This window comes from Pygoscelis adeliae, unplaced genomic scaffold (genome assembly GCF_000699105.1).
Source record: "Pygoscelis adeliae isolate BGI_AS28 unplaced genomic scaffold, ASM69910v1 Scaffold160, whole genome shotgun sequence".
In the NCBI taxonomy this organism is placed as follows: Eukaryota; Metazoa; Chordata; class Aves; order Sphenisciformes; family Spheniscidae; genus Pygoscelis; species Pygoscelis adeliae.
Genome location: NW_008824035.1, coordinates 5374975 through 5399897, shown reverse-complemented (window position 1 = coordinate 5399897; position 24923 = coordinate 5374975). Strand labels below are relative to the sequence as shown.

General features: G+C 37.6%; 1 protein-coding gene across 1 annotated transcript in view; it reads right to left on the bottom strand.

Moving 5' to 3' along the window:
• Positions 1–24923, bottom strand: part of RAPH1 (Ras association (RalGDS/AF-6) and pleckstrin homology domains 1) — a 52524-nt gene that overhangs the window by 17344 nt on the left and 10257 nt on the right. The window contains exon 4 of the mRNA XM_009332147.1: positions 8804–8878. Coding sequence (XP_009330422.1) covers positions 8804–8878 — 75 coding nt within the window. The remainder of the gene's footprint in view (positions 1–8803; positions 8879–24923) is intronic.

The following is a 24923-nucleotide window of genomic DNA, read 5'->3' as shown; positions in this document are numbered from 1 at the left end:
AGCATTCTTTTCTTTGATGCTCTTTTAAGTAATCTATTTTTGTTACAACTGGAAATGCATTAAAAATTCAGATAATTAAAACCTATTCTATCTGCTGATGCTAAAGAAATCTGTATATTGTAAGACTAGCGATACTATTTTTTAATTTCTGGAGATTATTGATATTTCTGTTGAAAGTGGATTTGAAATACACAGCTAAACAAGCAACCACTCTTTTTAAGATGCCATATGCAGATTTCAGATTTTAGAAATCTTAAATTGTGGATTTTCATTGTGGCTAACATCTGAAAGCATCATAACTATTTAAAAATCTCTAGAACAATAAACATACATATTAAACAAACAAACAATCCCCTCCAAAATATTCAATCTCCTTAGAAAAGAAAAATTAAGATTTTTCTCAGATAAAAAGTAGCACAGCCCATCACAACAACACTCAGCATGCCATAGACATTTAGTTCTGCATTGCTTTCTTGTACGAATGTAATTCGTGGTTTCTTTACTGTGTATTTAGATGGTTTCTTTTCTTGTAAAAGTCAAGATTCAGCTATCCTGAAATCCACAGAGTTTAAGTTTTCCACTTCTCACTGAACTACTAATGTTCCTATCAACTGCTAAAAGGTATTCCCTATGCTACTTATGGTACTCTTACTTAACAGCTTTTGCTCCCTCACACCTGTGACCATACTATGCACCAGAAAAGACATCAGCTAGACAGGACAATAGGCTGCCTTGTGAGAAACATAATTCTTTTCAATAAAATGAACCAGTAAGTTGACATGAGCAGGAATAATGTGAGCTCGAAACATTATCTGGGAACTCAATTACCCAGGAACACAGGTTTTTATTAGTCTATAGGGAACTATGGCTTTTTATTCACCATAATGATAGTGTCATATAGCTTAGAAAGGTTAAATCAGATTAGCATTCTATTAAAAACAAACAAACAGTGCCATGATACCTAGAATTATTTAAATGTAAAACACACCTAGAATTCTAAAATATTCTTCCTCTTCCTTAACATTAACCACTTCCATCTGTAGAAATAAATTATTACTAAAAAACAAGGCTTTAAATACTTGTAAGTTTCTAAAAGTGATGCTATGCACCTGTGCATTATGAAATCAGCAAGAGCAAGAGACTTTTTTTATCATGCATTTGCAGAAACTGTAATTTATGGTTTAAAAAAGCTGCTCATTAACCCAACCATAAACCTTTACTGCTGTACAAAGGTTGACAACACATGTGGTTTTGCTCCTCACTAAAGTCAAGCAGCACAATGTTCCACCCCATTTCACCGTGCATCTGTGCAATGCAACTATCTATAGCAAACCCCAGCCGGAGCACTTTACAGCTACAGCGCACAGGCAGCAACAAGAGAGCAAGCAACAAGGATTCAGCTGCGGGCCTCTCATATACTTGTGCTAACACAGCTAAAATATCTTTGTTGATCTCAAAGTTTATAATCCATCATTCCCTAAAATGCTTTTAAAAATAAATATGTAGACAAAAAAAGATTTTGAGGATTTACTACTTTAACACCTACCAATTACTCTTCATTTGCCACTCAATTTTAATGTGGGTCCAGAGATCAGGATTTCTTATACTTTACTAGAGTTTAACAAAGTCAGTTTAAATTTAAACAAAACCCCAGAATTACGATTGTAAAAATAAGAACGGGTTTCAACCAGCAAATAATTATAAAAAGAGATCTGAATCTCCTTGCTGGAAATGCACAGAAGAAAGGGAAGCAAGAATTAGAAATTTCTGAAAGCACATAGTAGTCAAGGATTTTAAGTTATTCAAGTTTTGCTTTATAGTTAGTGCTCAGGCCACTGTTGCATCATTGCTGATGTGACAAATGATATTTCACTGGAGCAGGAAGAGTAACTATCTATTTTGATTACTTAATAATTTAATAAATACAGAATTCTTCAAAACTCACAACAATTTATTCTATTTCTCTCCCAATGCCCCAAGAAAACAGCCATCCACATCCCCTCACCATCGAAGCCACCCCAAAACTGCACAAACACAGGCTCTCTCCTCCCCCATGCATGGAACCAAGACAACTCCTCAATGGGAGGAAACATGTGCAATCAATCAGCTTGTACTAAGCTATCAACATTTTTCACTGCACACGGAGAAAGGTGACAGGTGGCAAAAATACCTGACTGCAACTGTAAACTATTCAACACCACAAACTAACAAGGCCAGGACATACAGTCCAATCACATTTAACTTACATATTTATTTCTCCTTTGCCAGTAAATCCTTCTAGTAATAGTGATGTGAGTTAGGTTGCCAAAGGTCATAATCATGCTCATAAATGGCAGGACTGCTGTCATGGTTTCACAAGTGGCATATACTAGTGTAAATCCCTGAAATGGCCGATACACCTGCCTCCCTTGCACAGCACTACTTCTCAGTTACAGCAGTCATAGTGCTGCTGTGGCCACACAGACAATTCAGTCAGGGAGCTGATCTAGTTGAATATTAACACAGCAGAAAGATTCAGCAGAATCCACTCCTTGATAAGACTGCCTTTATGGTCACATACATGCTATGGAAAAGCATAAAAGACACATATACCCACTGCGTAAAAACACAAAACATAAAGGAGTATCATTTCCACCTCTGACAGGAAAAGGATATTCTCTTTTAGTAGCAGCACACATCACTGTAAAATCGCAGCATGAACTCCTCACTTTAATGGGACGACTTCAGGAGTAGTCTTATACTTGCATTTTAATGCTTTGAGCTGAAATTACTTTTGGTTATGGAAAACATCACACCTGATTTAAAGAATGCTTGGCAACATACTTATGTTAAGAACTTGTTAATCCAAAATATCCTAACATATTGTGAACTAAAATTGAAAGAGCACAGCTCTGCAATGCAACGGTCTTAAATTAATGACTTTTTCTTTGTATTTTTATACCAGAACTCAGTTTTCAATGATTTTGGCCTATACTGGAATGAATAACCCCCCAAAAAATCTAAAGTTAAGATTTCTTTAATGTAACGACAATCACAGTCTCCTGCCCCAATTTCCAGTTAAATGTGCAGTTAAAGATATTCCAGCTGTGTTTTAACATTAAATATGTAAGATGTGTGCTATGACAGAGCCAACCTTGCTCAAATGACTTTATGCCTCACATTTCTAGGTTGGGGTTTTATTTTTTGTTTCATTGTACATATTTAAAGTGTCATTAACTGATCCCTTTTACAGAGATCACAGGCAGAATGGAAAAAAAGGTGGAGGGAATCACTTAAGAAAGGTTACAGTATTTAGGAAAGCTAGTAATTAAATGATAAGAGGTAAGTAACAAAGTCCACATTTCACTTAAGTTAGCAGGGTAGATACACAGATCACACGATGCATAAAAGAAGAAATTTCTTTTACGTTTAATATTTGAAATTTGTCTCTGAAGTCTTTCTCTGAATGCAGATAAGAAGATAACTAAATACACAAGTAGCATTGACTTCTGAAGGACCAGAAGCAGGTATCCACTGTTTATTTTCCCAGCTACAGTCTAGCCTCAGGTAGAAAGGCAATCACCTGTTCTGCAAGGACTCTCCTTCCTGCAGAGTTTTTATTGAAACAGAGGTTCCTGTTGCCCGAGAACACCATATTAACATTTCAATTTGTACCTAATTCCCCAAAATTTCAAGACATCTTTATTAGCCCCATGTTTAATGTGCATCAATCAGAACATAAATCACATTAATGGAGTGTTTTCTGTTGGTTGTTTTCATTTATTATATATTTAAAAAAAAAAGGAACACTAGAACAAGTGTGTATGTGATCAGCACTGGAAGGGGAAAGCCAAATGAGTGAATATTAACAGCAGTTCTTCTGTATTTCCTGATAAACTCTTTAGGACAGGCAGAACACCCCTACCCTAAAAAACAATGTGTGACAATGGTGGCACAGCCCATTTATAAACAATGAACTTGTGTTTACAGTAGTAGTTCATGACCATTCTCAAAACATATGTTTTACTGCATTTCTTCTCAAAATAACACAAAATAACCTATACCTGAGTAAAGCAGAAAGGGAAATAAGACATTACTCACTTTCAAAGCTCACTAAGTGTGAGCGTGTACAGCAGCCATTTTCCTGGTGAAGGGTCCATCCTCCCTAACGTAGACTCATCCCACATTTCCTCCTTCTTCCTTCCCAACTTTATATAGTTTTCTATACCTCTGGCACATTCCTGACCTATTGTCACCATATTGTATTATGTTAATAGATATGGAAATGCATGTAAAGCAGTAGTATTGTTTTGGGGGTTGCGTCTGAAAATTATTCACCTGAAAAGTTTTTTAATATTACAGTGACACTACACTGGGGTAGTGCCATATTTTTCCTTTATTCTACTTCTGTGCACCATTCACAAACTTTTTGCTATTAGAAGCCTAACCTCAACACAGATGCCATCAAGGTCCCTCTGGATGGCAGCACAAGCCTCTGGCATCACAGCCACTCCTCCCAGTTTGGTGTCATCAGCAAACTTGCTGAGGGTACACTCTGACCCATCATTCAGATCAGCAGCGAAGATGTTAAAGAGGACTGGACCCAGTATTGACCCCCGCGGTACACTGCTAGTTACTGCCCTCCAACTAGACTTGGTGCCACTGATCACCACCCTCTGGGCCTGGCCATTCAGCCAGTTTTCAGTCCACCTCACTGCTTATCCAGCCCATACATCAACAACTTGTCTATGAGGGTTAGCTTGTCTATGAGGGTTAGCTTGTCTATGAGGGTTAGCTTGTCTATGAGGGTTAGCTTGTCTATGAGGGTTAGCTTGTCTATGAGGGTTAGCTTGTCTATGAGGGTTAGCTTGTCTATGAGGGTTAGCTTGTCTATGAGGGTTAGCTTGTCTATGAGGGTTAGCTTGTCTATGAGGGTTAGCTTGTCTATGAGGGTTAGCTTGTCTATGAGGGTTAGGGCTAAGCGAGAGTGCCTAGAGGGGCCATTGGAGCGGTGCTGGAATTGGGCAGCCAAAGGCAAGCTGGAGCAAAGAGACCAGTGCTGAGGAGTAGGTTTTGGTGTGGGCGAGAGGTGGGAGACTTAGTCTAAGCCTGAGCCAGAAATTAGGGTTAGTGTTTGCCTCACCATCCAGATCATTAATGAAGATGTTGAAAAGTACTGGACCCAGTATTGACCTCTGGGGTGCACCACTGGTTAATGGCCTCCAACTTAGACCTTGTGCCATTCTGAAGGTATACTTCAAGGTATGGCAGAATAGAATCTTATTCCGCAGGGACATACATTCTTCTGCCCCCTGAAAGAATACTCAAACTAGATTTGACAAAGCTAGTAGCAATGAAGAAAAGAAACAAAACGCACTTGCAAGGAATTTCGTTGGCTCTTTACCCCCTGAAGCATCCATCTGCACTAGATTATCTTCCTGCTCGCCTCTGAACAGGACCTGTCTTGTGACAGCTCTAGGCTAGGCTTCTCACTGGGGCTACCTACAGGCAAGTAATTGTAGGAGAAAAGGTACTAGATCTGGGACCAGGAAAAAGCAAGAAAGGGAAGAGAAAACAAGAAACCAGGAGGGAGAATAGTCCTTAGAACCACAGTAATGAAGTTTGAGAGTGGAAAGACGACTACAACATAACAGGTGAGGCACTAGGGGACTGACTGGCAAGGAGTTTTAGCTAGACAAAAAGCTCGACTGATATGCGGAACAGGGCAGAAACACAGATTTGAGAACATAGGCTGTTTGTCTAACAATGTATCCACAATAGCTTATTATAATTCATTCCAAGACAAAGGTGACATTAAAGCTACACAGGAACATCACAATAATCACAGTGGATTAGTACAAAGCCACTTGTTGAATAAAAATTTTATATCATAATTTCCAGCGTTGCACAAAACCCTGCTACTAACCACCTACATCTTTTTTGTGGTTTCCAGTTGTGGCCATCACAACTTCCTCAAAAACTGGCTGTAGGAGACCAGAGTTTTCAAGATCGTGCTTACATCCTTTGCAGATTAGAAATCAACTGCTGTATTTTTAAACTGCATTAAAAAAATACCAAACAGATGCTTCATTCAAGAATGAGGACATCTGAATCAGACTGACCTAAGATGTACGAAGCCAACTTCACAACTGATTTTTTCAAAGGTCTGAAGGGATTACAGTGTGTATTAACCAAAATCTACAAACCAGGGGAATCAACATTCATAAGAAGAATATCTGCCTTTTAGGTCAACAAGAAAAGAATGAAGTACTAGATATTTGAGAAGAGAAGGCATAACATGATTCCTTTTCTCCAGATGCTGACACACATATCTGAAGCATTGCATCATTAAATCACCATCATCTGGCTTCCTGCACGTAGTTTCAGCTTCACATGCATCAGAATGGTAGAAGAAACAGTAACTTCAAAATCCAGCATGCTACCTTTCTGTTTCCTATTTTCATGTCCTAAACTGGGTTATATTTCAACCCTGAGTACTCTCTCAAAATTATTTGCATGTGCTCTGTATTTCACAGCCATAAGCTTAGGTTTCAGTATTCATTTGATGGCTTAATTCCAACCCTATAGGGAAACAAGCTTGCAGATTTGACATTAAAAGATACATTGCTTTATTTTCAATATTCAATAACTTACTTCACTGATATGCTTTCACTTCTTTGTTTTCAAAAAGAGGATTTGAATGCTGTGTGAACAATAACACACAGAATTATGTTTAAAAATGAAGAGAACGCCATAATGAATAGATCATCTTCTGTGCTGAGATCTGCCCTATGCTGCGACAGGAACTGTATTCGTGCATGGTTGTAATGCAAAAGGAATCTAGTCCATGACTAGAATTTTTACAATTAGTTATACTACCAGAGGACAAAAATGCTATTATCGTTCCCCCAAAGTGTCTCTATTCTCAATGTAAGAGGTAGACAGATCAAAGAAGGGGAAGAATACAAGAAACAGTAAGACAATAAGAAATAGTTGACACACCAGAGACACCAGCGCATAGAGTTGCAACATGATCCTACAGTTAACTGATCTAACACCTTGCTACATATGCAAGGAAAAGCCCCATTTCTTGGGACTGCTTCTCATACTGGGGCTTATCTAATGTTACAGCAAGCTGAAGAGGTCTAAGCAGCAAAGCGGCCTTCTATTTCATTGTTTTACTAAAGATATTTCTCACTGCAGGAGCTCAGAAGAGAACCAGCAAGTATCCACACCAGGACTGTCTGCTCAGTAGTCAGAAGTAGAGGGCACAGCTGCACTGAGACAGTCCTAAGCTGAGCTAGCAACAAACATTATCCTCAGAACATCAGCAAGCTCACCATAAGCACCTGACTCAAAGGGCTACGAAGTCTAATAAGCCAAGACAAAGATTTATAAATCCAAACATTTAACTTCAGGAGTCTATTAGAATCACTGATACAAGGTAGTTCATGGTCATATGATGCAATGCACTTAATATTTTATGCATTTTTTTTTTAATTGAAGTTCCATATGCTAACCAACACTCATCCCATATATAAGTAACCAGAAGGGAGGATATGAAAACACATGGAGATGAAAGAGAGAAAATTATGGTTTCTGTTTGTGCCACAGCCATTGTTAGTCTATTTGCAATCAAGCAAGGTTTGCTGGTTTGGTGGCTGTTTGCTTTGTTGGGGGTGCGGGGGCAAGGAGCTGACAGGGGGAAAGCAAAGAGGTATGGACTTAAATTTTAAGCAAAACAATCACAAGAGCAGAAAATTACTTAGTTTTGGCTGTTTATACTCCTCTAGAAGACAGCCTGAAAATCTGTTGTCAAGATGCATGCTGAGCATTTTGAGAAGAATGTTAAGGTATTTAAGAAAAAGCAGTAAACTAGTTCTAAACTTTTATTGGAAAATACAGACTACTTATGCCCAGCAAACATTATCCTTATTGTTTTGAAGTCACCAAGGTACATTTTGTCACTTCAGGCTTGCCTGAGGTTTCTCTTCTAGAGTGTCTGTTTTAGAAAAATAACCCAAGGAGTGGTTTGCAGTAGGTAGTAGCATCAGACATATCTGACACCTCAGGTACTGAACATTCAAAGTTTTCTCAACAACGTGAAGCTGTATGTTCTTCATCCTAGCTTGTTTTTTCATCAAGGAGATTTATAGCTTGCTCCATCCCTCCTACTCTAGTTTCAAAAGGAAATATGTATAGAAAATGTAATTCTTAACAAACTGAACCAGAAAAAGTGAACAGCAATTTGTGCTCTCTTAGTACATTACTGACCTCTTTCCTGTAAAGAAAATTAATTTATAATCAGGATTTGTACATACGTGGCTCATTAGACCACTGTCTTACTAGGATATTCTCCCCACTTTATATCAAGACAGCATTCAAAATATTAAACTGTAGTAACAAGATTTTTTTTTTTTTATCTTCAATACAGCAAGTGAACTTATTTTAAGGATACTACTGCCTTTTAACAGTACTGAATATTCCCACATGTTTTCCACAGTTGTGACCTTTTATTTTTTTAAACTAGTGAATGGGAATAGGAACAAAAGAGCTTCTAGCTCAGTACATTTCCTTTTCAGCTAAGGCATTTTACCTGCTGACATGGCTATTAAGTATTTGCCAAGAACTTGAACACTTTGATACATCTGCAGAAACAACCAATAAAATTCAGCCTTTAAAAGCAACTTGGACAATCAGGAAAATCATGTAAGTAAATGCACAAGTTCCTGGAAAGGGCAGGGGTGGGAGGAGCATAGCACACACCAAAAGCATTCTTTCTACATAGAAATAGTCACATACAGGTGGAAAGAAGAAGCATCACCTTGGTCAGCAAGTGAGAAGGCTTTCCTGCAATGTTTCTCAGAAGGAGGGAGGTTTCCCTGTCCAAATAGGAGTGCTTGTGCAGAAAGAAAGAGAAAGAACATAAGTCAAAAGAAGTGCGTATAGTAATTTTATAGCGTCTTGATTACAGAAGATAAAGTAGAGTTTAAGGAAAAAAATCCTATGTCATCACTTTATTTCCCTCCCGTAAAAACATGAACATTCCCAAATACTACAAGCCTAATACACCAGTACAGAAGCAGTTGTGCTAATAGAGGACACTATTTTAATCTTCCCCTGCACAAAATGTCACACAATAAAATGAAGAAAAGTTTTGCTTACCTTCTACTGGTTTCTTTTCTGCAAGAGACAACTTATTTTTAAAGACATTTAGAACTACAAAAGTAAGAAAACATGCACTTACAACGCTTTTCAAAAGCCAGTCTTCTAAAACTGAACATTCTACTTCCGTTAGGCAAACATAAAGCCACTAAAGACTGGTCAGCCTCGAGACAAGGAACAGGTTTCATGCTTTCTACACTGGCTGCTGCTTCCATAGTCAAAGAAAAAAGATGTTACCATAATAATAATCCAAACTTGACTGACAATTAATTTTTTTTTTTTTAAAAAAGGACTTAAGTCTCTCTTCTCTTGTGCAGTCCAAATTATATAATCCAGGAAGTTAGAAACAAATCCCCGTATTTCTCTTGGAAGAGAAATTAGCAGAAAAAAAATTTTAATCTATTTAAAAAGGGGAAGCAAAATCAGTAGCAACCAGTAGAGGACTTCTCAAACGGCAAAAATCAGTTAATGACAGTTAAAAGAGTGATTATCTTCTCCAGCATCTGCTACAGAGGAACAACAAAACCATCAGCCCACAGGAATTTGTAGAACCACCTAGTCACAAGTCTGCTAAGGAAATTAGGCTAATACTGTGGCATGTAATAAAAGCATTAAGTATATCTCCTGTGTACCACCACTGTATTGCAAATTTTGTCCCATGTGGCTGCAGCTGTCTCAGCCTTACTTGTGTAGATTGGTCCAATGCTATATAGAACAAGGCATGACAACTGAGCAGCCTACTATACTCTTGTTTAATAATTAGCAGCACAGAATCCCCGTCTCTTCTTCAGAGCCACAATAAGGTATAGTCTCCTAAAAAAAAATGAAGAGACCATGTCTACAACTTCATGCAATGCAATATCAAATAGTTTGGTGAATACAGTTCCTGCAGGGGGATTTTACTTGATGTGACTGCCACATGCTGGGATGAGTAATTAAGGAACTCTAGCAGGCTTTAAAAGTTGCAGCTCAGAAGAGACGCTACACAGCATCTAAAGTAAAACCTAGGCTCCAGTCCAAGCTCTACCTGGTACTTAGCCACTAATATAGACACAGGTTATGCTACAGACTGAATGAAGATTTTTCTGCCTGCAGATTAACTACTGTCTGTGTCTACACCGTATATTTTAGAAGCACAGCAGTGCTGCCTACTGACAAAGTTTTCACACCTCAAGCACACACTGATGAGAGCTTTGTGATGCAGGACCTGGTATAATTAAAAGGCCTCGTGCATTGTTTACACTCATACAGAATTCTCAGATTAGACTTCCTGACATACATAATCATACCATTTGGGACTGATGAACTAATACATTCTGGTTTTTCTAGATACATGGGATTTCCAGCAGCCTTTCTTAAGCATCATTGAAGCTATCATTTAAAGAACAGTTCATTTACACAGCATTGCCTCAGGCTTGCTCAGGCTAACATTGCTGGTGAATAATACAGCTTTGCTTAACTTGAAGGCAGACTGATCCTCTTTTTATGATTTATGCTAGGTGCATTTTTACTCTGAATTGTATCCTTTCCTACACAGAAGCTCTAACTTCACACAAAGTCAGTTTAGAATGGTCTCATTACAACATATTACTACAGAACTTCTGGAATAAATTGGTTGGCTCAATCCAAAGCTCAAAAATATACATAAAAATCCAAAGACAAGTTCAAGGAAATTCTTTTAAAGAGTTTCTTGACAGAGTTCGTCAGACATCATGGACTCCAATTAATATGGATCACTTCATGGTGAATGGAGCACTGCAGTAGAAGGAACATTACAATGTACATTTGTAGCCTGTTCCTTAGGATTTAGCCACCTTCTCTCCTTAGCCTATCAGTCAACAACAGTGTCAGGACAAAGAGGGGATACTGAATCTCTCCTTAAAGGAAATACTATTTGCTGGAGAATATGTCTCCTGCAGAGACACTCAAGGCAGATTGTTTAACCTTCTTCCTATCATTGGTCATTTTGGCTGTTGCCATCTTGCATTTAAGTACAGTGGAACTTTTCCCCACTAAGGAACTTTTCTTCTATCCAGAAATGGGAATGCCATGTATTTCTTACAAAATAATTACCACTGGGGACTTTGCTAATACTGCTTTCCAGACCTGCAGCAAAATATGAAAACAGATAACCACAGGAAAGTTATTCTGGAAACGAATAATTATGGTATTTCATGGAAACAGGTGCTGGCCAGTAAAATGAGAAGTAACAGTGTGATCACAACTACCTGTGTGAATTTGAGCTGGAGAGACATGTATAGGAACAGGAAGGCAACAGTTCTTTGCCAGACACCTTTTGTGCATGGCTCCTTCCTACTTCATAACACATTCTGCAGTACTGCAGATACACAAAAGTTAGAATGACTGGAAGTCGTAAAGCAACAGGAAAGCCCAAGTTCTAGGAATTATAGCTTGGCTAAAGAACAACTATGTGCACATAACATTTTTTTAAATATTTGACCTGCACAAACCATTAGAGAAAGAAAAAATTTAAGTTCCATTTTAGAACAACATGTTGCTCTTTCACAATCCACAGTTTTAAAGCATTTAATCTATTTCAAAGGAAAGACTTCAGCTCAGACATCAAGCTTAGAGGTGAATAGATGTTGCGCTTTAATACAGGCTCCTAGGAATATTCCATTGTTCAGAGGAAGATAAATATTTTGTTATTTTTTCTTAAGATACTACATTCACATTGGACCACACAGAGGATCTAGATAGCCCACTCCCAAGTAGCTCTCTACTTCTGGAGTTCAAATATGTATCAAAGCTCTGACAATACAAATGCCTGACCTTTCCAAATAAATTAACCTACTTCTCTGCCCCAAGTATTTTCCCAGACTAAAAATAACACCAATGAAATCTAGGAAAACAAAAACAAAACATCAATTTCTCCTAAGTAGACATTTCTAGTTTTCCACCATGAAAAGCACCTGTTCTCCTTCCACGTGCTCCCATCACAACAATGAGAACTCATGCCCTGGCAACAAAGAAGTCTCTCCCCCAGTGCATTGTCTTAGGTTCGTTTAAGATATAAAAACGATTACAATTACACAAAGTAGTATGCCCCGTCACCCCCCCCCTCCCCCCAATGCCATGCATTTTTCTATCCTGTTGCAGTAAGCTGACTGCTTCCACAGTACAAGGACATAATTTCTCATAATGGGTATTTTAATTTTAAAATTTTTTAAAATTGTCACACAACCAGAATATTAAAATATCCCTGGAAGGTAAAAGTAGTTTGAAACATCATGAAAGTATCAAAATTCGACAAAAGCTTCAGAGAAGGCAAAAACGTGCAGTGCTTTTTACTAAGCATGAAGTTATACAAGAGCTAGGTTGTAACAGTGTTGGAAGACTACTTAATTGCTGCATTCACTAAAATACTCAGTGAAGCTTATTCAACATGAATAACACTGAGTCAAAGACTTACATAACGTGTGCACAGTCCAAAGCTAGCTATAATTCTTTACTTCTACTAGAAGGTTTTTTAAAGCTGTATTTTTAATGTATAGGATAGCTGTCAATAAAATCCAGCCATACCTTTTCATAAGTTTTTGTATAAGATGACTAATGCAAATGCAGTGCAAATGAAAAAGCTTCCCAAAGTTATTTCCACTATACGTAGAAAAAATTCACTTAATAGGCATTAGCAGATATTAAAATTTTCTACTAAAAGGGGTTCTATAAAACCACTCTATCAATAAAAGAATTTTAAAACCAACACTTATACTTTGATATTTTAAATGATGAATACAGAGCAAGACTCCACTTAGGATTCCCAGTTAATCTAAGAACACTACTGCTCAGGCAGAACTCAAAATACCATAGCCTGGTGAGCATCCAGGAAAGGAAATGTGATAGGGCTTTAAGAGGATTCTTAAGAGACAATAAGAAATTTTTCTCCTTGTCACGTCATCAAATCATGTAATTCGCACTTCAGAATTAAGAAACTGTTTAAGTGAAAAATCTGTCGATTCAGCTGTGCTACAAGACTTTACAACAGTAACACTGGACAGGCCATAACACTAGCAGTGCTGGAGACTGAACCTCGCTAAGTTTGTTTCTTTATAATCTTCAGAAGATTCTCTTCCTTCCCTAAAAATAAGCAAATATGAAGCCTACCATCAGGTATCGAATACGCTTGCAACTTCTTTTCGTGCCAAAATTGCTTCTTTTGGGGACTTTTTTTTTTTTTTTAACATAATACATAGAAAGCTATTCAATTATGTTTTAGTGCTTCCTCGTAATATGGAACAGACTTTGAACTAAGTTTCAGAAACTCAATTTACTTCAAAAGACCTGGATAGAGAAAACAATAGTGAAAAGAAAACTACCAAAAAATAGGAAAATTATGGTTTTAACTCATTTTATACAAGAAGTATAAGCAGACATTGCAATCACGACTGTTTTGGACTGTTTTCTACCCTAACTCCCAGCAGCAATTATTACAAGTCACACTGAAAACTATGGATGTTAAAAATAATATTTAAAAAAAAAATCCTCAAAATACTAGAAAAGACATGCTGATCAGAACATTAACATTCTATAAAATTTATACCTTTCTCAAGGAATAACAAAACAGCTGTGCACAAAAGTATAAAGTACTGAAACATTTTCACATTAAAAAATGGGGTATGATGATCAAAGTATCAGAACTAAAAAAAAAAAGCATATAAATAAGCCTACTAATGTCTCCCTAATGAACTTTAGCTGGTATGGATAATCACAACATAGAAAACCAAATTTGAGTAAAATTAACATTTAAGAAGTTCTAGATGCTGTTACGACAAAAAAATTTTTAAATAGCTTTCATGTGTAGTTCATTCAGCAAAGACAGCTAGCCTTGATTTTTATAAAAACATGGAATATAGTCTTGTTCCAAGTTACATTTTGGACTTCAAAGATTTCCTACATCCTTTCTTGGAAGACAGGAATGTAATGTCCATTATCTTCAGGCCTAAATACCAGAATTTCATGGACCAGCTGTTGAATATTGCATTTCACAGTATTTTCAGAGAACTCAACACAGTACTCCTCTTAAATACAAAGTGGCTGCCTATGCCAGAAAGTTTTTTCAATGCTGAAACATTTTTATACCCATCACGAACCCTACATCTACAAAACATGTTTGCTAAATATCATAGAACAGATGGACGACCAGGAAAATGAAAATACCTTTCAGATTTTCAGAATATTTATACTAAACAACAGGTAAACCTCTACATGGCCAAAAGCTCAAGATTTTCTCCCCTATTATCCTTGTCAGTTCCTTTAGGAAAAGTTCAGTGAGTTGTTTTAATTCTTGAGGTTCTGAGCTCTTAGGATGAAAGCCAGTTTGGAAAAAAAAAAAACAACAAAACAAAACCAAAAACACTGAAATGATTTCTAAACCAACACTGAATTACTGAGCATATTAGAATTATTTTTTGCAGATAGTAACTGATGGGTGGATTTTAAGAACTAAAGATCCTTTCAGAAGAGGTGATAAACTGAGCTGCCTATAGCTAGGTGCTGAAGGATGCAGGCTGTGTAGCCCATCTTGCAACTGTAGCAGGCCATCAGTTCACAGGTAACATGCTATACACATTGCCTTATTTCTTCAATTCTGCTTGCACATTTTTGCAAAACCTGGACAAAAACATTCATACCAAACACTGATCCATTTTCTTGTTACACACCTGATTATCACTTAGTACAGAAGTAGGACAAGTTCAGAAATATTCAATCTCATTGCTAAGAGACAGAGTTGTAGCTAATTCCTCTAATTTTAAGGTAAGGGCTCAGAATACATACATGCAGGGTTTAAAAACAGTACCATACAGTATGAAAGGTGCCAAATATGTTCTTTACACTGTCAATTTACAAATAATGAACAAAAACTGGGTGGGAAGTGTAAGAAAAAGATGACCTGGCAATCTTCTAAGGTATTTTATCTTATTGTTCTAATTCTTTAAATATGTTAAATAGAAAAACTCCTTTCTAGTTAATTATTATCTGTAAGTTCAAAGACATCATTCACTCAAGGTACGTACAACAGAATAACTTACCTCAGCACATCAAAAAAAAAAAAGACAATGACAAGACACTGAGAACTTGTGTATATAAATATCTTGCCACATTTCTTGCAAAACTAACAATTTAACATTAACACACACATCTAATTAAACCAGCTGGTGGCACTCTTGTGCCACTAGTTTGGATTTAATATGACAGTTGAGACACACTACCAAAAAAAAAAAAAAAAAAAAAAAATCTTTAAAAGCCTCCTTCTGTCCCTAAGAAACAAACTAAAATGAGGGAAACTGAGGGGGGGGCCAACAGAGAGCTATATGCTTGCAAAACTTTGTTGAAAAGGAACTACTATAGCTTGCATTTCAACTACATCAGTACGTTGAATTCTTTAGACTCCAGCTTAAAGAATTAGAATCCACTATTTTCAAGAGAACTCAAGAATTAAAAACAGTTTAAACATAATTTTTGTTAATTTTGTCCCAAAGGGGGACAAAGATGGGAAAGGAGAACTGAAATTTTTCTTTACAACTCTTGAGATTATGTATTCATATGGAATGTGTAAGAGCACACAATATAAAATTATGAACATCGAATTAAAAAAAATCCATTTTCTGCTTTCCTTTGCAATGGGGGTTGTTTAGCCTGGAGAAAAGGGGGCTCAGGGGAGACCTTATCGCTCTCTACAACTACCTGAAAGGAGGTCGTAGTGAGGTGGGTGTCGGTCTTCTCCCAGGCAATAGGACAAGAGGAAACAGCCTCAAGTTGCACCAGGGGATGTTTAGATTGGATATTAGGAAAAATTTCTTCGCCAAAAGGTTTGTCAAGCATTGGAACAGGCTGCCCAGGGAAGTGGTGGAGTCACCATCCCTGGAGGTATTTAAAAGACGTGTAGATGTGGTGCTTAGGGACATGGTTTAGTGGTGGATTTGGCAGCGTTATGTTTATGGTCGGACTCAACCTTAAAAGTCTTTTCCAACCTAAATGATTCCACGACTCTATTCTACGATTCCACGACTCTATTCTACGATTCCACGACTCTATGACTGCCAAGAGCAATCATGCTTCAGAAAAAAGTTAAGTGTATTTTAAGTAGCCTTGTCCAATTAATAACTAGAAAATAGGCAGTGATCAACTTAAAGATGACAAAAAAGCTTGACTGTAATGATATATATGGTTACCTTACTGCACTGTTGGGATACTAATGAATTAAACTCAAGTCACTAATGTGGTTTTTCTGTTGCAGGCAAATTGACACTATTGACATAAACAGAAGCCATATAAACATGTCATAATAACTTACAGGAGTCAATTCAGCTTCCTCTTCTGGAAAGATAATGTGATGCTTGGACTGATGTATGGAATGTCCCATAGAAACAGTAAAAATGTAGGAAAATGGGGAGGAAAGGATGCAAAAGGGGAAGAGGAGAAAGGAATGAAAGAGAAAGAAAGACTTCATTATGGCTCAGAAGAGGGAAGAAAGAAGTAGTGATGACAATTAACTTAAGCAAAGGAAACAAAACTAGATTCAGAAGTTGCAGTGTCCCTCATCCAAATTTCTTATGGACAAATGATCAATGACTTGAAGACACGAGGAGATTCAGGCTCTCTCCTATGGGAAGGGAGAAGGAGATAGGATACAAGTATGTTTTTGACCACAGTAAGAGGGGAAACAGTCAGTCTCAGATAAAAGCATTGCAGTAAAACAGCTGCAGGTACACACAACACACTTTTTCTACCTTTGTTGAAACAAATCAGAAAATAAACCCAGGTAACATTCTCTTTGCACAACCACTTGCTCACTAAGCCAACAATAGAGTTAAATTCTCTAAACAGTACAAACAGAAAAAAACATACTGTCACTTTACACAAGCTTATCTGCTTCCCATGTCAGTTCCTCCATACTGGTAAATAACATAATACACTCTGGTGACAATTACTAAGTACATATAAGAAGAATGCCCATTTAGTAGAGATTTATCTTATTTCCAGTTCGTCACACTATTTTAGATCTCTGAGTGCCCTCATACTGTAATCCATTTAAAAAGAAATGAGGAGGAAGTATTTCTGTATTTCCATAACCTTCAGTAAGGGAAGCTGGGGGGGGGACGGGGACGGAGCTATTTGTGTCTCAGGGCAAGGTGTTCATGGTAGTGACAAGCTTCTTAGTGTGAAGTTGTTAAGGGATTAGAAATTGAATATTATGCTACTAAAAAGCAGAGTGCCTAATACTTCCAGTGTGTCATCCAACACTTGCTCCTTTTCCTTCAAAGGTACAGAAATATTTGTTTCAGGCATGTTAATTTTGGTAACTGAGTCACAGTTAAGGTTTGACAGATGCAAAAGGGGTTACAGCTTATTCTTATCAAAATCTCAGAAAAGGAAAACAGACACTTACAAACTGAAGCAGCAGCATTAGATAATGGGGCTGCCTGATACTTCCACGTACAAGATGTGTTTTCAGTTGCTTATAAAAATTTTGCCAACCTACAACCACTAAGACAGAAATTTCCCATGATGGGTTACTGCTACAGGATGATTACTAGTCATTTACATTAGACGAATTATTTCCAAGAGAGGAAAGGAAGGTGCATCTCATTTAAAATACAGATGTTTTTAAAAGACCTCTGCACCTCTGACCATGAAATAGATTATTGGCAGGGGCATCCTCAAAGACTTGCTTTGTGCTGTCCCATGGGAAGTTAGCCAAATTTGTCTGAGCATAAGCTTTTAGAATTAAAATTGTAGTCCATAAAGTCTCAGTGAAGTCTGGAGCATCACTATTAAAAAAACTCAAGGCTGCATCCTCTCACTGGATGCAGCCCTTCAACTGGACTGCACACTACTAACCTTGAACAAAAGATTGGCCAAGTTTGAGAATGCTTGGGTCCATGGTGGGAGAGTACAGCGGCCTTCTTGAAATTGCAATGCCTGGCTGCTGCAGAGCATATTGGAGCCAGACACGGGAAGTGAGAATCTGGAGTTATTACTCTGTGCTCCCAAGTGGCCAACCCTCCTCCTGGAACTCATGCAACTCCATTGCACTGCAGGCAACTGGAATTTCCTAATTCCAAGTGTTCAACTTTGTAACTTTGTTTTTAAAAAAACAAAACCAATCAGGACTAAAAAAAATAAAAATATTAATTTACAGCAGGTATTTCTTAACTATTAGGAACGCTTATAACTTCATGCCACTTCTGACAGTTACAGTCTAAATCTATTGAAATTTGCTACAATTTAAGAAACATGTCTGTGGGCATTTCAAATTAAGAAACTGCTGCAGCGTGTGCATGAGGTGCAGTATTTGCCAGTCCATGCACCTCCCAGGTCAGGTTGTGATGCTTCCCTGTTGAACACAAGTTCCTTGGGACACAGCAGGACAGAAAGGATTGCAAAAGCTAGCATACTTTTCAGTTCAAGCTTAGTTTCACTACTGGTTTTAAGAAATTTAAGACTAAACTGCCACAAGAAAGAGGCAGTCCTGACCTTCCCCCAACCACATGCTCTCACATCTCTTTTACGTGGACAGCAGTCATTTTGACCATGCGGTCCAGTGGATCAATGAACAACTAATTCAGAAGGATTATTTTTCAGGGAGACCACAAGCTGATCCAAATCACTAGGCAGCTGCACAAACACTAGTGCCAATACAAGATGGGGCAAGACTGCGCAATTCAGCAGTAGCATGGACTTAAATTAGTATAAACCAAAAATGAAATCCCAAATGAAGTTTGTCTGCAGGGAGGAGGTTTCAAGCAGTGGAATTTTCCCAAAAGAAAAAAACCACAACAGGAAAAAATAAATAAGATTGAGTATAATTTCATGGAAAATGGTTGTCTGATCTGTCCAAAAAGAGATACATTAAGTGGAAGACTGAAAGAAGGAAGGAAAAAAAAAACACCCCAAACTTTAGCAAGACTAATTAATGCGTAATTGCATTAGTTAGAGAAAGAGTATCAGATACTTCATCCTGTGAAGGGCTCTACCTGCAGCACAGAAAACAAGACAAGGTAGCTAAGAAACCTCAGGAATAAGAGTACATGTAGCATTAATTGGTTTTCTTTGAATCTGCTGCCTTTTACGCTAACTAGTAACTATATTAAGTAACATTTACTTACATGTCTGTTGACTTCTAAACTGTGAATCAATCCTAAAAAAATGACTGTAGACGTCAAATCATCCAAAGATCAATCACCAGAAGAGAACGGGTATACACAGCTGGGGAGTTAAAAGTCATAAATCTACCCTTTTGGTTAAAAGCAGATACGCCATATGAAAAAAATTAAACCTGCATTCATAAATCAAACCACTGATGTGGCTGGTCTAAAACCTTGAACAACTTTTACAAACAGGAGACAAGTAAATGTCCAACACAGGAAACTGTAACCAAGGCTGTAAATTTGGTTAACTAAAAATTAAGACTTCTCTTTGTATTTGCAGACAACTTTTATTATACTATAACAGACTAAATACTAACCAGCATGCGCAAAACCGACACAGCTAAAAGGCCAGTTCTCAGTTGTTTCTTCAGAACATGAAGTCTCATTTTTTGGGTTCAAACTCCTTTACAAACCTGACAAACCCTAGTTTTCATCCTATAAGTTAGAAGTATATGCAACTGAAGAAAACTGCATAAATTCTTTTCTCCTCTTAAGAGTTTAATGTTCCACAATCAGCTGCTGTGTTCTTAATTTTTGTCATCTGTTCCAAATTTGATTTTTGGCAACCTGAAGTAAGGACAAACAAGTAATCTGTTGCTAATTTCCTACAGATGTAGGATTTCTCTTCCCTAATCTAATTAGATGTTGCAGAAAAAGTAAAGGAATTTGTCTTGGTTTTAAGTGGACTGGTGTATCTACAAAGAAATTGGCTGTTTTAAAAGCTCCATTAATTAATCACAGCTTTTAGAGTGATATCTTCACTGGAAACTGCAGCCAAAGCATAGAACTCCCTCCAGGGCTTCTGTCAAAATTTGGTAACGTCGTAAGGCAAGAATTCTCATTTCTCAACTCAGGTCTAGTGGCTTAGTCCAATACTGCTTCTTCTGAGAGGTATGCTGCCTAGATTTACTTGGTTATTGATCTATGGTATTTTGTCTCTTGCAGATGAATCTAGTAAGAGTTCCAATCTCTGAGCAACCATTTTCTTAGCTTGTCTGTGTCAATGATATAATTTTTTCTCAATAAATCCTATCATAAACACAAGTATTTTCCTAAAGTGCTGTGGAACTGGCATGAAAGCAGTGAGATTTATTTTAAAATGTCGTTATTTACACAGCACCCAGTTCAAACTGTCTTCTACAACTGATGAAGTCTGTGATAGCGACTTCTCTAATCAATGCATGTAAAGAGGCAGGAGGGGAAGCTAAAAGGATAAAAAAGGTCACTGGACTGCAGACAGCTTCCATCAGCAACAGAAGCTGTTCTACTGTTATTAGCATTACTAATCATAACAGCACATGTACATACACACACAGAAGTCTAACCATTTTAAGAGGGTACCAGCTCAGCTGACTACCACTGCCACCAGCTCACGTTCTTTTCTTGTAATAGACAAGAGTCTACTGCAACTGGAAAGTGAAGGCTGATCAACCTTTACTGTGTGCCTTCATCTTAAAAAGTCAGCACAGCTGGAGAATAGAAACCATCAAGTGTTTGGTATCTCCAGAAGAACACAATGGAAGAAAGGCCAAGCACACCGCAGGCAAATTCTAACTGATACAGTATGACTTGGCTGGAGACAGTCATCTCACTACTGCCACACGCAAGGGGCTACCAGGAAAGTTTCTGAAGAAGCAGTTTTAACTGCAGATAAATGCATTTGGGACAGCAGAGTGAGTCATTCAGTTGCTTGTCCACAAGAGACTCCAACATCACAGAACAACCAGAAAGAACAGCATTTAGGTATAGACAATGCCTTTAGTGTTCATACTTAAGGTAACAAAATATACCATAACTATAATTTTTTAGTTGATACCAGCTTTGCCAGCCAGCTTTTTCAAACAAGACATGTATCATACTGTCCATTTTCCTGTTCCTTCCAGGGAGGGAACTTTTAAGCTTATTCATCAGTGTGAGGCAAAGCTGACAGGCAATCTCAGAAGATAAATATGTTCTTACATGTTTTATGGTTCCTGCTACACTTTAATTAGTGACCTCCTATGTAGAAAAAGTTACAGGGTAAATTTTAAATTCATGGCTATGAAGTAAGTCAGATAAATCTTGATTGTCTGATCAGTGTACCACAAATCAAGACTTATTACAAAGATAACATTTAGGTTCTCATTTCCCTTTCACTTATTTTATATCTATATACCCCAATTTTTAAAACGTACCATTCCGTGCATGTGCACTAATTTAAACTTTTAGAATGTCTCCCTTGGATTCAAATTCAAAGTTCTTACCAAAAAAACTCCCTTCCCATCATTTGCTTTGCAGATTCCATAAGTATAATGTGAAAAAATGTTGAGGTGCTAGTTTTGCAGGCACTGGGAAGAGTGTATTAGTAATCTTTGGGTTCTAGTGCATCATATGACAAAAACTGTTTTACTGTCATGCATAAACTTCATGACGAATAGCCAAGCACATTTGATTACCAAAATACATAAGTATTGTTTATATTTCATAAACTGGTATGTTTATCTCAGGATGTTTTGAAAGCCTCCAAAAATCTGGCAAGTGAAGAGTCATTTTACATGTATTTCAAGAACATTTGAAAACTGGACAGCTCACACTTCTTATGCCAACAAAATTGGAAGTCAAAGTAATGCTTCAAGATGATAGACACGCACAATTTTCCTTTACTGTTGACTTATTAAAAAAACAGTTTGTGACTAATAATTGGAAAAAAAAGAAAGAGGAAGAGATGGTCTAATTGTGTTTCAAATTAAGTCTTCCCATTGACTATTTTCAGCTTAGGAAAAGGATAACTGGAAACACTCGAGAATACACTTTGTGTACAAAACTAAGGACATAATAGAAGTGGCAGAAATAAGAGTCTTTAGATGAAACAAAAAAAAGTCTGTCATGCCTTGTTTGTTGCATATCTGTGACCACTCTCACAAATCAGAGAGTAACATCCTTCACATCTGCTAACCACACAAAACATGGAACATAAGGAAAACTACTCAAACCTTAAGCTCCCAAAATACAAGAGCCAATAATGCTCTACTCCTCCAAGAGCTAAAATAGACCACAACTGTTCTTTAAATCACCTACAAATAGTATGTGAGGTTCAGCAATCCAACTCTATTTTAAGACACTGTTGCCTACCAAAGACCATATATATTATGGGTTGATATCTCTGCATACAGAAACAGTTAACTGCATTTTCATACAATGTAACATTTAGTAATCACACATAAAACATGACCTACAATAATCTTCAATGGGTAGAAAAGCTTCTGTGTTATACCATGGTGTAGCAAGTATTATTTTAGTGACAACATGTCCATACAAGAACCAAGGCAAAATTGCTATGGAACACAAACTTTGTCTTTCCTTACACCCATTTCAAGTTTTCCACTTTATCCCACAGGAGTTATTAGCCTATACAGATTTGTCTACATGTGCTGAGCTTACATTACAACTATTACTAACTGTCATGCCCCCAAAGCTCCCTTGTTTTCCCTGAAAGAAATGTAAGCATTTACTCTATACTGCCACCTTCTCTGTCAAGTGAAGCAAAGAACCTGTAGTTTTAATGCACTGGCAGTCCCCTGTCATGATTTTCACCTCTTATATATCGAGTCTAAAATGACAATGAATTTAAGCAAAAGCTAAAACACAAAACAAAACAAAAACAACCACACAGCCAAAAAACCACCATGTAGCATTACCAACTGCTAAATTATGCATTATCTTTGTATGTAAGTCAGAATCTCTCAGCTGTGCAAACTGGGTTACAGACATAAAGAACTCCATCGTGTTAGGAGGGAGGGGGGTGATGCTGTACTGTGCCAGACCAGATGGCAGACTTCAACCTTATCTGCAACCTCTTCACTGAGTATATGCAGGGCAGTAACAAAGACTGTCCATGAATGGACCCTTTCACTGATCACACACAACTAGCTACATGAGCATGATCAACACAGTTCTCTATTCTCTCCCTGCTACTTTCTTCTCCTATTGCTCTAGCACAGCTCACTGAAAATAGAGACAATTTCTTGGTGGCAGAGAGACCAAAGCAAGAAGGAAAAAGATAATATGGGTGGGTGGAAGGGACAAGTTAGTCATAGTCATCACTTCTCCTAACTTTAACTCATGCTATTACATCACTCATTCAGTCTACATTCAAGTGAAGTATCCCACACACAGAAACCAATATTTAAAGTGTACGCCACTCATTACACAACTAAAACCACAGAAGACAAAATGTAACCTACCAATTTAAGGAAGAATACTGTTCAAGCAAGGATTTGGGAAATCATTTTGTGAAAGACAAATTTTAATTTAGCAAAAATCACAGGGGGTTGGGGTGAAAACAACTTTTCTTCTTCAGCAATGCTTAGAGGAAACGGAAGACAAGAACACAAGTGCAGGCAGACACTTAGTATCACCAAGACAAGATCTCGAGACTACAAAGCAATAGTCTTCGAAGACATTAATGTTCACAGCATCCAAAGAGACAGTGTAAAGAATTGTTATGAAAGGGAGAAAATTAAACAAATCATGATGACAACTAATAAAACCATGATTTTAGAAAACCCAGGGAATTCCAGTCAACTCTCCTGAAAGAGGCATAGAGAGAAATTCAGAATGAGAACAACAAGGATGGTCCTGGCCAATAGGACCACCGAGAGTTATCATCTGTCATGAGGCTGAGGTATCTTCAACCCCAGGAAGTTCCTGGGGTTCAAGCACAGGAGGAAGAGGAAGACAATGACACTAAGGTGCCTGTCCAATTGCTCAGGCAAAAAGATTTGAATAATCCATTACCACCAATGGGTGTGTTCCTGCTCTCCCTTCCAGCCTCCAGTTCTTGGCTACTATCCCCCTACTGCGCAGCAGGACACATCAGACCCCTCTGAGCCTATGCAATTCACCCAAATCACACAGAATGAGCCCCAGAATAAGTGGTAAGTTCTGGTGTGTTAAGTACCAGTAAGTGCCAAAGCTGGGACAAGGGAGATGAGACAGTGTAAATAAGAGCTTTGGTTGGAAGGAAGGAAGAGAGGAAAGGGAAGTCATATCGTCCCATTTTTGGTGGCTGTGGAATTGCAGCCTCTTTCCGTAACATTTGTCACTACTATCAGTCAGAAAGTATACTAGACTATACATACCTTCAGTGCGCCAGTGCATGGCCATTCTTTTACAGGATTCCCCTACATTTCTAGATCAGAGCGCTCTTAAATACACAGCGGAATTATTTTTTAAGATAGAACAGAAGTTAGTAACTGCAAAGCTTAATTTCCTTTCTCAGACAAGCATTTGCTCCTATCAAAACAGTCTTCCGTTTTACGTAGTTTTATTAGAATCACAAGAGGAAGAGCATAATATTAAGTTGAAGAAGAAAGGATGACTTTTTAAAGTCCCTATACTGCCTGGAGAGGACAGAAAGGATCAGTCAAAAGGGCAGAGCTGCCAAGTCACTGACCTCTTTCGAAAGAGCCATAGCAGCAAAGAAAAATTTTAAAGGTCAGCTCAACTACACAGTCTCAAGGAAGACAGGCAAAAAAGAAAAGAGTTAACTTAAAGCACTATGTGAGAATAACAAATCTCAAAACAGATCTGCTATGGCCATGAAGTAATAGCCTCTCCCACTTTCTG